General features: G+C 38.8%; 1 protein-coding gene across 3 annotated transcripts; it reads right to left on the bottom strand.

Annotated features, from left to right (window-relative positions):
- Positions 1 to 7,500: 7,500 nt before the first annotated feature.
- lrrc18b (leucine rich repeat containing 18b) lies at positions 7,501 to 12,227 on the bottom strand. 3 transcript variants are annotated; one of them, XM_026177052.2, is made up of 4 exons: positions 12,107 to 12,227; positions 11,896 to 12,017; positions 11,379 to 11,765; positions 7,501 to 10,986 (listed from the first exon to the last, which is right to left on the bottom strand). In XM_026177052.2, exons 3-4 carry the CDS (start codon positions 11,637 to 11,639, stop codon positions 10,576 to 10,578), a joined length of 672 nt encoding a protein of 223 aa, XP_026032837.2. In that variant the 5' UTR covers positions 11,640 to 11,765; positions 11,896 to 12,017; positions 12,107 to 12,227; the 3' UTR covers positions 7,501 to 10,575. The 3 variants fall into 3 exon arrangements, with proteins under 3 accessions (XP_026032837.2, XP_080160707.1, XP_026032836.2); XM_080304581.1 differs by having other exon boundaries at positions 11,379 to 11,737; positions 11,896 to 12,184; XM_026177051.2 differs by having other exon boundaries at positions 11,896 to 12,183.
- Positions 12,228 to 15,918: the final 3,691 nt, after the last annotated feature.

The raw sequence follows: 15,918 nt of genomic DNA, 5'->3' as shown, positions 1-15,918 counted from the left end.
CGGAGATGGAGGAGAGTGGACGTGACAGCAGAGAGCGGGAGTGTCTGTGTCCCAGTGCAAAACAAAAACCACAGTTGTAAATAAAAGTTCTGCTGTCATCACACTCGTGTCCAGCGTATGGATAACGGGTCAAACGTTACACTCATGTAAAAACAAACAAATGAACAAAACATTTTCTCCTTCATTTCTGTCAAACAATGCTATATGAAGCGTGGTTAGTATCATGGTTGCTAGGCAACCTGGGCAGCGCGACGGGGGCTAGACCGTCCCATTTTACAAGCCTCGCACTTCCTGTCTTAGCGGTCTTTGAGTGCGCGGCCCTTGTGGACTGCTAAGGCTGTGTACTTTAAGGCTGAATTGGGATACAGCCAACGTAGAAGAAAAACAAAAGAAATACAAAGAAATTCCACCTGTTACTGTGGAGGAGTTGTTTCAACTGATGGGAAAATATTTCTCCAAGCATAGTTCTGTTCTGAATAACCCATAATGTTGTATTTAGGGGGTCTACATTTGTGCCTGAAGTGCATTGCCATCTAAATAATTTGCATTTACTGAATATGTACTTACTAAGTACCACTGTTCAATAGTTGAATAAAGAAACAAATAAATGTTTGCCTTTTTTTTTTTTTTTTAATTAAAACCACTTTGTAGAACATCACACCAGTAACAATGTAGAATCAATGTCATGTATAGTTTACAAATGATAAAATGTTCACATAAAATCACCATCTTATCCAGAAGGGTCACCTCTTCACCCTCACATGGAAGATGTAATCTGATTGGCATGGTGGTATGTAGCATGTAGTTTGAAGCTGGGATTTTGTAGTGCCCCATATGTAGCATTGGAACCCAGTCAGGATTTGTTTCATTCATTTCATAGGCTGGTTTGCCTACAATAATGAAAAACAATTAGCAACTCTATAACGTATATCTACAAAATCACTCATTAGGATGTTTGTTCTAATTTGCTATGACCTCAGAGCGCATTGAAAATAAAACTAATAGGCTATAAAGAGTAATATAAACTAGGGCTGTGAGATATGACCAAAATCTCATATCCCGATATAAGACATATATCGTCCCAATAACGATATAAATCACAAAATTTAATATTTTCTGTAAATTCTGTGAATCTCGGGCAGCTCGACTTGCGTGAAGTGTTTCGAGCTGGGGAAAATAAACAAGCGGACACCCATGGGCAGGGCTGGACTGGGACAAAAAATCGGCCCGGGCATTTTGACTAGAGACCGGCCCACCAAAAATGTGACGTCATTCAGGGGTAAAACCGCAAAGGATTCTGGGAACTTGTGGCAAGAGGTACTAGCGCATGCAGGCTTTCGATTGACTATGTGCACGTTAGCATATGCTACTTCCGGTGCGGAAACTCCTGTGGGGAGCTTTGTTTCCGGTGTCCTATTTGCGCCTGGTTTACGGTCCAAAACAAGTTAAGCAAATGAATCAAGTGGCGATTTACATTTCTATAGATGTCTTGGGCATTTACCCAATATATCTGTAAATGATGTTCATCGACTTGTCGATGTTTTTTCCCTGCGCCTCAGGGCAAAAGAGAAAATGGATTCAAATGTTATATTTCTCAGCTGTCCCTCGTTTATCGCGGGTGTTATGTTCTAAAAATAACCAGCTATAGGTGAAATCAAGTAGCCAAATTTATTTTTTGACGGTGCAAAATGTTTGGTGGACATCGTGGACATACAGTACTGCACTTCAGAGTCACACTGCTAGCGGTCAATGCAGCGATTCTGTACTGTACAGGAGAGACGTCACGGAGGAGATCGTCTGCAGCGATCAGGACGCAGGACACAATGTGACGTAAAAAAAAAGCATGCAAACTTGCACTAAAAAAATCCGTGAAACAGCAGGTGAAAGGTGAACCGCGTTATAGCGAGGGACCGCTGTAATTTTGAAGGTAAGTCACAACATACCCTTCGTAAATACTAATGCATAGAAACCGTTACCAGCAATCATTCATTTTTTGTGTGGCTTTTTTCACGGTTTGTTAACATGCTGTGTAGGTGTGTACTTGACTAGCTGATATCAACATAACAGGGAAACATCTGGTTTGACTATTCTTCACCTGTAGTTTGAATGCTGAACATTTGCCTGTTTAAATCATAAGACCCGTCACTATACAAAGATGTGATTCTGAATGTGGACGATGTGTCTTCTGCTGCAGTAATGCAGTTCTGCTTGTGTTGAGTGATGTAAACAACTGATCGATCTAAACGCTTTAAATGTCAAAATTGACCATTAGATTTTTTTATGACACAACAGCGGTGAGTGTTCCCACCTTCTGCGCTTTGTAACTTAACGCAATCTTTCCGTTTTCGAGTTTTGGACATGATTTTGGAGGATATCTTTGCAGTAGCGATTGACCGCAAAGTAAAGCTACCGGAAATGCACAACCCCACATCCGGTCTCAAACCAGGAAGTTAGCATTGTCTCGTGCACATAGTCAATTGAACTCAGTTACACAGCGATAAAAAGAAACACAAAAAATGGCAAGAAGCTGTTGTATTATTAACTGCAATAGCCGGTGTTGTGCCAAAAAGTGATTGTCTGCCAAAAAGTGATTTCCGGTATTTGCCAAAAACTGATTGCTCGTATTTAAATTGCTATAAGTAACTTGTTGGGCTATAATATGTGAAACATATGTCAAATGCATCCCTCATGGATGACATAAAGTCATCTCTCCATCTCTCTCTGCTGCGCTTTTGTCTCCTCTGTCACAGACTTCTCCACTTTTGATGATAAATCAGCCTGGTGCAACATGTAAGGATTGGCACAATTTGTTAAGATTTTGAGGAGTTTGAGAAACTAACCTTAAGCATAAAATAAAATTTACTACCAGTAACTTCATAGCACCCGCCCAGCAGTATATAAACTCCGTCATGCTAGCTAGTACGCAGTACCAGTTATTCTAAGCGACTGTAAAAAGTCAGCACAACGAAAACAAACTCCAACTAAACTTGGCTTATATCTGACACAGAGAGACAGCAGGTCATAACTTCTTACCTGAAGTTCAGTTCCTCTGCCACTATGACCGGCGGCCGCCTCGGGTCTCTCCTCCTCTTGCCTCCCCTTTCCCTTATCCACCTGCTGGCCTCCACCACTTGCTGATGTTGCTAAATCTGTGGAAGCTATGCCATAGCTACCGCCAAACAATTCAGTTATTTTTACACATTTGGCAGCGTCTGCCTGAAGGGCTTGTTTCTTTTTGGCCCTAATTTTTTCTGCACCTCCTTTCCTTTTTTTGTTCTCCATTTTCTTTAGCTCGTCTATAAGATTGCTAAACAAGGGGGAGGGTGCATCCGACCTCCTCGGCTGTAATAGGTCCAGCCCAGAGTCGATCATGACCAATTGGCCAATCCAACACCTTTCATTATTTATACCCTTCCAAAAAAAAAGAAAAAAATCCATCGGCCCATAAAAACAAAAAATCGCTAGCGGCCCACCGGGCAAATGCCCGGTATGCCCGATGGCCAGTCCAGCTATGCCCATGGCGTATGACAACATTAAAACAGTCGCCTATCCGTCCATAGTGTGGTTATAATAAATATAAGAGAAAGAGAGAACTGTAAGAAATTAATATAGCCACTACAGCGACCATCAAAACGATGAAAAAATATTGGCATAAACTAGGGCTGCTCGATTATGGCAAAAATGATAATCACGATTATTTTCACTGAAATTGAGATCACGATTATTTGACGATATTTATTTAACCCTTTAAGACCTACTATAGAACCAAGTCCACCAGAGCTTATATTATTTTTTTTACATGCTGTAGTGCCATTTGTGGGAGCATTTCAAGTTGCTATACATCAATACAACTGTTATAGCCCATATTTTAATAATATGTATGCATTAAGTCCATAGTAATTACATAAATTGCAAAAAAGTGCAATAAACTACAAAAAAAATTGAAAATCGCTTTTGTTTTGTTTACATATATTTCTACTTGGAGAAATTTAAGAGGCTTATCCCTCAAAACTTTAAATACAATAAAGTTGCAAAAAATAGTTTACAACAACAGGAAATTTATTTTGAGTGTCTTCATAGTTTTATTTTGGAGATACAGTTTTTATATACTGCAGGAAAAACAAAAAACAATCCTATGATGCAAATTTGCAAAGAAAACAGCATGTGCATCATTTCACTGTGGGAAGTGTTACGAACAGCTGATGGATCGGCAAAGCGTGTTTCTGGAGTATTATGTTTTTGTTCCTGCAAGCGCTTTTTATGCAGTTTTTGCAAAGCTATATGTGGAAGGAAACCGTGACCGAGGACAAGCTGATGGCATCAGATGTAAGTACAACTCCTCCGGTTTCATATGCAAAACAAATTATTGCGCTAGCTTACACGGTTCCGGTTCTACAGGGATTTAAAAATAGTTACACAACACGGAGCCTGCTGCTCTGACCGGATTTAAAGGGTTAACAATGACTTTAAAAAATAATATAACATAGTGTGCAACACCACTGAAGTTTTTTTACCTCTCTTTTCAACCAACAGCAGTCACGCTCCTCTCCAAATAACTTCTGCTTAGCTTTCCGAGCTTCCCTCGGGTCCTCTTAATCAGCGGTCTCCAACCTTTTTTGCGCCACGGACCGGTTTATGCCCGACAATATTTTCACGGACCGGCCTTTAAGGTGTCGCGGATAAATGAGGGAGGGGCTAATAATCGGCTCAGTCATTTTTAATGATCGTTGAAAGCCCAGATCGTAATCGTGATTAAAATTCGATTAATTGAGCAGCCCTAGCATAAACAGTTTATTTTGCGATAGCACGAAACAAACAATAGTGTAAAATGAAACGATAGATGTTTTTATATCATCATCCGATATATATCGTTATATCGAACAGCCCTAATATGAACTTATTTAGAACTTACCAGAATGAAATTATCTGTAGCACAACAACAGATATCTGTGGATGGTAGAGAACTGGATATCAACTCATCTCACAGCTGCTATCCAGGCTAGATGCCTTCTTTTGGTAACAACCACTACATAAGCTCCCTCACGTTGCTTTCAGGCTGGGAAAGAATAAAAAGACAGCCTATTTTCAAGCTTATTCCCTCCCCGATCGTGCGATCTAACATTAAAACCCACAACACAGCAAAGCGAACCATTGCTGATGCATTCGCTCCTTAAGCCCTTTGTTTGGCCAGCTAAAATGGCGCCCCGGCGGCCACGCCCCCTCCCGTGACATCACGTTCCAAAGCCCGATAACACCAAATTTAAAAAAAAAAAAACGAATGTTACTGTTACATTATGTTATGACATCATTATGATGATCAAAGGCATTTCATATGCCTTTGATCAGTGAATCCTTAAGTAGGGGTAAGAATTCCAAACTTTCAGTCAGTTTATTTGCAACACTCGAGATTGCAGCATTCAAAGGTAAACCTGAGAAACATTTTAAAACAGTTGAATCTTTAACACAGTCACTTCATCAACACTCTAACATGTCTCAGAGTAAACACGGCGGAGGTCAACAAGCTTACGCTGGCTTTACTACAATGGACCACCAAAATCCAGAGCCAAATTCTGAAGAAACACATTTCCAGCTTCCACTCAAGAGGAAGCGAGGCCCGGATTATGCTGCACAGAATTGCAGAAGTCCCGACAGCTGCTCTCCACCAAGGAAAAAGAGACGAATCTGTGAAGAAAAAACTGTGTTGAAAAGACGATACAGTCAGATTTCAAAAGGCAGCAAAAACAACTCTGAGAGCTACTCTCCAGAGAGAAAGAGGATGAGAATAGACACTGAGAAAAAAGAAACAGCAGTGACTCCGAGCATCCAAAAAGGTTCTTCTTCAAGGACTATCCAACTCCAAGTTCAGAAAAAGAACGATATGAACTTGAGTGATACCAAAACCTCTAAAAACACACCAAAATACAACAAGAGGCCAGAACAAGCAGCAGTGACACAGAGCAGCCAGAAAAGTTGTTCGCCAAGGACTATCCGACTCCTAGTTGAGAAAATGAACAATATGACCTCGAGTGATACCAAAACCTCTGAAAACACTCCAAAATACAACAAGAGGCCAGAACAAGCAGCAGTGACACAGAGCAGCCAGAAAAGTTATGCGCCGAGGACTACCCAACATGTAGTTGAGAAAATTGACATTACGACCTCGAGTGATACCAAAACCTCTGAAAACACTCCAAAATACAACAAGAGGCCAGAACAAGCAGCAGTGACACAGAGCAGCCAAAAAAGTTGTTCGCCAAGGACTATCCGACTCCTAGTTGAGAAAATTGACAATATGACCTTGAGTGATACCAAAACCTCTGAAAACACACTGAAAGACAACAAGAGGCCAGAACAAGCAGTAGTGACACAGAGCATCCAAAAAAGTCCCTGGTCCAGGACTATCCGACTCCCAGGTCAGAAAAGAAACGATACAGCCTTGAGTGATACCAAAACCTCTGAAAACACACTGAAAGACAACAAGAGGCCAGAACAAGCAGCAGTGACACAGAGCATCCAAAAAAGTCCCTGGTCCAGGACTATCCGACTCCCAGGTCAGAAAAGAAACGATACAGCCTTGAGTGATACCAACATCTGTGAAAACACACCGAAAAAGAAAGAGAGCCCAGAAGACCAGAGAGAAACAAATGTGTGGATCATTGGGTCCAGTTACATCAGACGAGCCGAGGGTGAAGCAAAAGAGATTTTCGGAGAAAATTTCGGACTTAATACCAAAGTCCAGTGGTTTGGCAAAGGAGGAATGCGCTGGTGGGGAGTCCTTCCTCGTTTTTATAAGGAGCTATCCACACAGAGCCCACCTGACATACTGGTAATCCATGCTGGGGGCAATGATTTGGGACTCTTTTCTGCTTATAAACTTTCTTCTGTCATTGAGAAGGAATTAATGCAATTGCACACAGAGTTCCCCTCAATGACAATTGCATATTCATCCATCAACGAGCGTCAAGTGTGGATATATGGAAATCCAGGCGAAATCAATAAGGACAGGAACACTGTGAATGCCAGCATTAGAAAGGCTGTCGACCACTTCGATGGAGTGATTATTGAGCATCCGCAAATCAGGTTTTTCGACAACTCCATTTTTTTACGTGGTGGAGTTCATTTCTCCAAGAAAGGAAATGAACTGTTTCTGACAAGCATCCGCACGGCCATCCAGAAAAGTCTTCAGTCACGTCACTGAAAACTGACTTGAGACTTTTCTTTCACAGTCCAGAAAACCATACGTTGTTCATTTTAGGCAATGTGAGCAACATATAGCTAACATGTGCTCTCTTTTTTCTTTTCCTCTGCCTCTCACCCCCCAACCAGTCACGACAGATGACTGCCCCTTTCTTAGCCTGGTTCTGTCAAAGGTTTCTCCCTTTTTATAAGGGAGTTTTTCCTTTCCACCGTTGCCCAGCGCTTGCTATTAAAGGAGATCATTCGATTGTTGGGGTTGATAGTTTAGAATCTAAACTAAACTAATAAACATAAAACATCAGGTGAGGGCAAGGCAAGGCAAGGCAAATTTATTTGTATAGCACAATTCAACAACAAGGTGATTCAAAGTGCTTTACAGAGACATTAGAAACAAAAACAAATAAAAAGCATGATTTAAAATTGATTAAAACAAGCAAACAAACAAACAAACTAAACACACACATTTCACACCTGTTCGCACGATCTGAACCCTTATCGTAAGGGGAGCTACCAGTCCTTCTGTGGACGAGCTACTTTCTATTTTAAATTCCCTGAATTTAAAGTACTCTCTAGACCCAGTCTAGACCCAGTTGGGTTCACATAGTAGGGAGCACTACAAAAATTACAAATAAAAACATGTAATTGGCAGCAAATCAAAAATAAGAAAAATAAAAAAATTGAAAAATATCTCTTACTGCTCTGTTTATTTCCTTAAATGAACACTTGTACTTTTTGTCATAGAAGAATAAGAATATTAATATGAATATGAGCCGAGAGAAATAATCTCTCCAGCCTGTCTTGGGTCTGCCCCGGGGCCAAATGCCTGGTGGCACCCTTGCCTCCATGGGCACCTTAACTCATCGCTTTTGGCGCCGAGAATGTATTTTATGAACTAATATTAGTAGGCTGAAGCCTTTTATTTCAGCTGTGATTGTTTTTGTTAAGATACATATTAATATGTTTTTTAAGGATCAAGATGTGGGTTTGTTTTTCCAGCTTCATTAACAGTTGTTTTTTCAGAGATCAGATGTCCTCACAGGACAACATATACAAAAATATGATTTTACAGAATAGGATGCATCGCTGTGGATTAAACAGTGTAATAGTTTTGATATTTACCTTAAAGAGCAGTAACGCTAATCAATATTGCACAAATAGAGAAAATCACCAAAGTTATTGGCTTTAGTTTTGATATCTTGACAGTAAAACAGTTTTATGTCTCCCGAGGTCTTTTCATTGTTTTATTGTTTCTTTTGCTAAAGAAAAAAATCCCTGCCATTCCTCATTGTTAGCTAATCATGAATCCATCACTGGATCACACCCAATTGCTAGCACAATAATCATGTTTAAGGTTGTGAGCTGGTGTCTGATTTGTGTTTTCGTTAAATAAAAGACATCATCTGCACAAATGAATGCAGAACAACTTCATCAGAAAACAGAAAACTAAGTGTCTGATGCTAAAATACCACATATGTTCCCTCCTATAACAAAAATTTAAAACTAAGGATTATTTACAGTATCATATTTTTTATCAGATATGTTCTTATTAGTTAGTCTTAGTCTTATTAATGACAACCAAAAAAAACTGGTTCACTCACACCTTAGACCGATGTTGGACAACATGCCTCCGTCTAATGTTAAGTCAGTCTTTGCATTTTTTCCAGGTAACTCCCACAGGCATGACATGATGATTAAAGCTTGGATGTGTAATCTGTCATGTGTATTATGTGCTCTCCAGCAAGATAAATTCATGTTTTTTATATAGTTTAACAAAACTCTTTGCAACACAGGGTACAGAGGCCTGTTGATTCAAACAGGTTTGTTTAGATGGACCTTTTTTGAGTGCATGTTTTGTATGATAAGTTTTAATCTAAATAAACACTTTAATTAGTAGCTTTAAATAACAGTCATCATACCCTGCAGAATTAGAGACGGAGCAGCTGGGCTATGTAAAAAGCGTAAAGGGGCGTGTTCGCGGTCATGTCCAGAGACGCTCCACCACACTTTACTACTGAGCAGACTCTGGCTCCAAAAGTGGAACATGGCAGCGCCCACAAGCGGGATATTTTGGCTTCATTTTCGCACAATGGGAGGAAGTGCTGTCACAGTGTTCATCTTTTATACAGTAACTGGTTAGGACCAATTAGCCAAACAGCAATCTTCTCCTTAAGAAATTTCAAAAATATACAAAATAATATATATAACTTCATAAGTCGACAAAAATAAAATCCAGAAATGTCGCTTTTCAGATTCATGATTCTTTCGGTTACATCATAAAGATGTTTCAAGTTCAAGTTTATACACTTAACCTTAAGTTGAGGTCTTTCATGTTTCTTTAACAAAAAAAATCCCTATTCAGAAATCTCTCTTCTATATGATGGTATGTGTGTGTAAATGTGCATGCGTGTCTGTGTGTGTACAACGGACCACACAGCAAGCATTTGTTTGGCCTGCTAATATGGCGCCTCGAGCAAAAATTCCGGCCACGCCCCATCCCTTAAGATCCCGCTCCAAAGTCCTGTTAACCTACGGAAAGAAGACGCTGCATTTTTAACTCTGAGGGAGATGGAGAATGAGCCTATTTCCAAAAAACGTGGAGTGTGTTTCTTTAAGTACTATATTGTCAAAAACTAAAGTGTACACACACACACACACGCACACACACATACACACACATACCATCGAATGGAAGACAGATATCTGAATGAGGATTTTGTTTTTTGTTTTTGTTAAGGAGACATGAAAGACCCCAAGTGTACATAAACAGTTGTTGTATCTTGTTTACTGTATCACTGACAGATAATTTCAAAGTCAAGTTAATGCTACATTATACTGAGATATTTTGTAATGTGAAATACTGTAAGCAAATGAATAAACAACCTCATTCTTGCTAGACCTTTGACTGAGATGTACATAAAACATTGTTACTTTTATTATTATTATTATTATTACTATTATTATTATTTTATTAGAGACTTCAGGAACATAATTTTTTCCATATATGATGATGATCATGATGAATGAATTATGATCACATGGAAAAGATACCGTTTGTATGTTTAATAACATGAAATATGTTTAAATGTTTAAAGCCAGTGACAGGTACTCAGAGATAAGGGTGCTCTCTGCTGCCCTCTAGGCCGAACAGACTGTCAAAACACTTTATTTGTATCTAACTATCATGCAGTTATAAGCATAGTAATTGCATAAAATGTGTGTAAAAATATAATTCTTTAAATACACTTACAAGGGAAACTGCAAAGTTTTCTGTTACTGTCTGATATTAATTGAATCTATGTACTATGTAGAGTACAGATCAGAGTAACATGCAGTACTGTAAGTGAAAGGCACTCTTGAGTTAAGAACACAGTATGGTATTTATTCCTCCCTCAGCTCCTTCCTCTCAGCTTGGCACCTATTCAGACACTCTTTGCACAGGAAGCTTTCTTTGACTAGGTAAAAGCTCTCTGAAATACTGACTGGTTTCTCAGTGGGTATCTTCTCAGCAATAATTGGATTCCTGTCCATCTTGATACTCTCCAGTTTTTTCAGCTTCAAGAGGCAGCTGGGGAGGCGGGTGAATCTGTTGTCAAAAAGGCCAATGTGGCGGAGGTCCTCCAGTGCACCAATGGAGGCAGGAAGAGCTTCCAGCTGGTTGAGACCCAGGTTCAGTGTTTGGAGTTTATTCAGGAGGCCGAGCTCACTTGGGAGGCTTGTGAGACGGTTGTTGCACAGGTTTAAAACCTTAAGGTTCTGCAGGTAGCCGATAGCCACGGGGAGCTCCTCCAGCTAGAAACAATAACACATTTTTTAACAGATGGTGATTTTGGTGCATTAAACATGGACATAGTTACGAACCATGGTACAATTTTGAAATGGGCAAACTACAGCTGCCAACAGGCTAGTTACAGTTAGCGGGTCTCTAAGGTGTCCCCGTATGTTTGTGATTATTTAATGATTGGCTTTTGATGATTAGTACTTTAATCTAGAGGTTGTTGTTTTTTTTTTAATGGGCTTAATTTTAAATATTTGGAATATTTAATTATTTAAAATTATTTAAAATAGTGTGACACAACAACTGTGTAGCAGCCCCACAGTATTGCTGCTATACAGTAGCTACCATTTATTTACCTACTTTTAAAGAGTTGTTGTAAACATTAGACATTATCTGTCACACTCACATAATTGCTGTGCAAATCCAAAACAGTCATTTTGATGAACTGAGCAATAAAATCTGGAATTTTTCTGATCATGTTCCTGCTCAGGTCCACTTCATCCATGTGAAAGAGCTTCTGGATGCACTTTGGAACAGCTGTAATCCCCTTGAAAGTGAGATCCAGTCGGCGTTTACCATCCAATGTCAGCTCCACGCAGTTCTGGGCCATTTTTAAGGTGATCTTCTTACTTTTAGTCTTTCTTTTGGCTTTCGTTCCCTTGGCCATGCTGTTAGTCTGTAGTTAACCTTTTCCACTAATGCGCTGTGACGACAGAGTTGACCGTGGAGCCAGTCTGTGAGATCCCGTTACCCAGGCAGCGGTAACTGTAGACAAAGTCAAGCTTTACCTTTCCTGTTAGATAAAATATGGGTAACCGTATCATTTGCTTTGTTCCACGACAACAATGCTAACATGACAACAGAAATCAGAAGACTTGCAGTGAGTTTAAACTTATGAACAGAAAACACTTTTGACTCCTTACCAGCATTAATGCCTCCTCACACCCAGTTCAAAACAGCAGGGAAGAGAAAAACAGAAGATACTTGACTATCTCTTTCCTCAGCCTAAGAATGTTGCCACACGTCCAACTGTCACTGCAAAGAGCTGTAAATAGATAAGCGGTCAGACTGCTGCTGTTTGACAGGTCAAAAATCACCATGCTGCATCATGGCTGTCTGTCAGCTAGGACTCACTTGGGTAAATGTGGCATTTTTTGTAATTTGTTCCCAGGCAACTGCTGTTTTGTCTGGTAGCTTTGGTTATAGCTATAGCTTTATAGCAATGAGCAGCCACCACTCACAGCAGGGCAGTTTGTTCTTTTAAAAATCTGTGTGAAAACATTTTAAAAAACAACAGCTTCAGTTTCCAGGGATTATCCTCTTTCAAATGAAGCTATGGAGGATTTCAGGTCCAAATTACTGATAACAATGAGCTGTTGATGCCTGTGTGACACCTACAAGTGTATGGTCAATTGTATTTTTTTGTAAAACATTTATTAATGTAAAAAGCATTTTTTCATGGTGGTATTGCACTTTTCAGTTAAAGTTATGAAGACGTGATTGCGTGGCAACGCCACAAGGGAGAAGTAGTTGTGAGCGCGATAGGCCATTGCAACGCTTCTGTACCTCAGAGGAGGAAGAGCCTGCAGACCAAATGCAACTCATGTCTCCTGTCTCTACTTTTCTGTATAAAAACAGACCCCATGGAATACCTGTAACACCTGTAGCTGATTTGTCCATATTTTTGTTATTTATCTCACTGAAATGCAGCTCTGCGCAGTACTTTGTATTTGCCACTTTGTTTGAAATGAAGAACAAGTACTGCTGCCTACATAACAGCGAATGTATACATTTATACATGAATGTGAGTCCCACAGCCTAAGTAAACCAACTATACACATACTGCTTACATTGCAAATGCTGGCAGCTAATGAGGCCATTCTTGCTTTATATCTGAAAAAACACCTAAACTCCCACTGCTCCACCAGACCTCAAAAGTTACTCAGTCTCATCATCTTTTCGTCATTTTTAATGTTTACATTGTTAAAAAAGTTTCATTAATGATGGGAAACAAAATATCCCAAACCTCGCTCTGAAAAACAATGAAATGGATGTTGAAAAGGATAAATAAATAGTGCACAAGTCAAGAAATGTGATTCCATGCACTAGTGACGTGGAATAGAAATCTGACCTTTGACCTTTAATCATTTCCAGTCTTTCTCAAGCTTTGATGTGATTCTTTTTCCCACAAACACAGAGACTTTTGTCAACAATGAGTTTAAAGTGTCACATATTGCAGTCAAGAAGCATTACTCTGCATCATGCATTGCTGATGATGTACTTTTTCGATATGAATACCACACAATCTTACCAGCAGGTGGGGCTGTCTTCATACATATAAGTTCAAGATCACTTTGTTACTTTTACATTTAAAATAGTGGATTGACTTAATTATTTGTCCCATATTGTTCCATATTGATTTTGACCTGCTGGAAGCAGCCATCAGAAGATAGTTAACATGTGTTCATGAAAGACTGGACATGTTCAGCAACAATAGGAGGGCTGTAAGATTTAAACAATAATCAGATGTGCCAAGAAGACAGGATGGATCCATGCTTTCATGGTTTTTTTTATGTGAAAATTCTGACCCCATCAATCTAATATCAGAGCTAAAAGTGAGACTAATCAGACTAGATAACTGTTTTTCAATCTTCTATTATCTAATATTGGTAAACCTGCAGAATCTTCCTCTTCTTTGGTGACAGAAGTGGCGTCCGGTGTGGTCTTCTGCAGCTGTCGCCGATCTGCTTCAAAGCTGGACCTGTTATGTATTCTGAGATGCTCTTCTGCATTGATTGTAACAAGCTACGTTTTCTTCCCATCAGCTTGAAGCAATCAAATCATTCTTATTTTACACAGAGAGCCACCGCTGGATATTGTCTCTTTTTCTAGTCTCTGTAAACTAGTGATGATGTCACGGCGAGTGGAGTGAGCCGTGTGGAGAAAATAAAGGAAGTTTAAAATAACTAATTATCTGTCCTGATTGGAGTAACCATCACTAGTCCAGCCGGCAAAGCAGGAGGAGAGGGTGGAGGGTTGGGTGCTTGCCCTTCTGACTCCATACTTTCTACTACTTGTTTGGGTTCTTCCCTGACGTCCATCTTACGGACAGAGTCGGTTTTATGCGGCGTTTTTGTCTGAACTCGTCCAGAAGAATGATAAAGTGATTCCGACTGGGATCCTGTGGCGCACATTCATAGGAGGTTTCGATCCTCTCAGACTGGGACTGACATATAACACAGAACTAAGTGGGAACAAGGTGTGACTTTCCAGTTACAATCAGTCAGTTTTAATGAACATATGATGCTTAGCCAAAGAATACAAAGGTTATTCGTTTTATAGAGAAGTCAAATACATGAAAAGTGCCGTATTTATAAACTAATTAAAACCAAACTGATAAATATGAAAAATTAAATCTAATTAATACATAAAACAATTAACTCTTTCATGACTTTACTGCATTTATAAAACTGCAGTAGTTCCTACTTTGTTATTACCCAGTTATACAGAATAAAGTTAACCGGTTTCAACTGTTGACCAGAAACATTTAAATATGTTACATGTTCATGTTCAAGAATCTTTGTTAATTATCATATATATAATATTTAATAACACTAACAAGGAACTTGTAATTTGATTTAATTCAACAAATATTCTTCACTTTTAGATCAGCAAGATCGTGAAGGACCTCAGCCATCCCAACAACAGACTGTTCTCTCTGTTGAGGTCAGGAAAGCGATTCTGCTCCCTGAAGACCAACACAGAGAGACTGAGGAGGAGCTTCTTCCCGCAGGCGATACGGTCTCTCAATCACACCACCACACAGTACTGATCCACACATATGGTTCTTACACACACACTGGACTTTCTGGACATTGTTTACACTAATTTGATTAGATGCGTGGTCATCTTATCGAATCACTTCATCACTAAATCTCTTTAAGCATATTTGCACTGCACAAGACACTTACAAATGTGGATTGCACAACACTGGACATTACATTTCTTCATTTCCACTTAATACTGTACAGCTGCTGTTATTGTATGTATATATATATATATATATATATATATATATATATATATATATATATATATATATTTCTTCATACATTCTTATATAGTTCTATACTGTGTATTTTGTTGTAGAGTTATTTTATTTTCAACTTTAATTTATATATTTTATCTTATTCTTTCCCAGTTAAATTTACCCTTCATTCTAATTTGTTGTTGTACAGTTATTTCATTTTTAACTTTAATTTTTATATTTTATTTTATTCCTTCCTAGTTAAATTGACCCTTTTTAATTTTCATATTTATTTCCTATCTTTTTCATAGCCTTTTTTTCCTTTAGGTCACGAGCAGTTGTGTAAGCATTTCACTGCATATCATACTGTGTATGACTGTGTATGTGACAAATTTGAATTTGAAATTGATTTGAGCTTCAGCTCAACCAGTTACAACATTAACTGCTGACTTCTGTAATTTAATACCCCATTAAGCTGAACTATACTGCAAAGAGAAATATTGTACATGTATTTAACAGCAGTGGAATCAAGTTATTCTGCAGTTTCAGGTTTTACAGGGTTTCCTTTGACAAAGTAATATAATATGATACATTGTTAGAGATGAAATCATCCCAAAGTTTGATGAATCTGTACCAACAATGTGCTGTGTAAAGCTCACAGATTTATCCAAACACTGCAGATATATATTTTACAGTTTTTTCATGATGTGAATCACTCAGTTCACTGCTCCATCACGCAACGTCTCAATAATTCAAACTTTCTACACTTTGTGTTCAAGTTAAAGGACAAAGGGCATTCAGGGAAAATGTAGAAACACAAATTGTGGGGTTGAAGAGTCAAGTTTACTATTTAGATGTTCCACTGAATCAACCACAATAACTTAAAACTATCGATGTAATAATGTGATGGTTCAGTTCT

Source organism: Astatotilapia calliptera, chromosome 7, assembly GCF_964374335.1.
Source record: "Astatotilapia calliptera chromosome 7, fAstCal68.1, whole genome shotgun sequence".
NCBI lineage: Eukaryota > Metazoa > Chordata > Actinopteri > Cichliformes > Cichlidae > Astatotilapia > Astatotilapia calliptera.
This window is presented reverse-complemented; position numbering and strand designations above follow the sequence as displayed.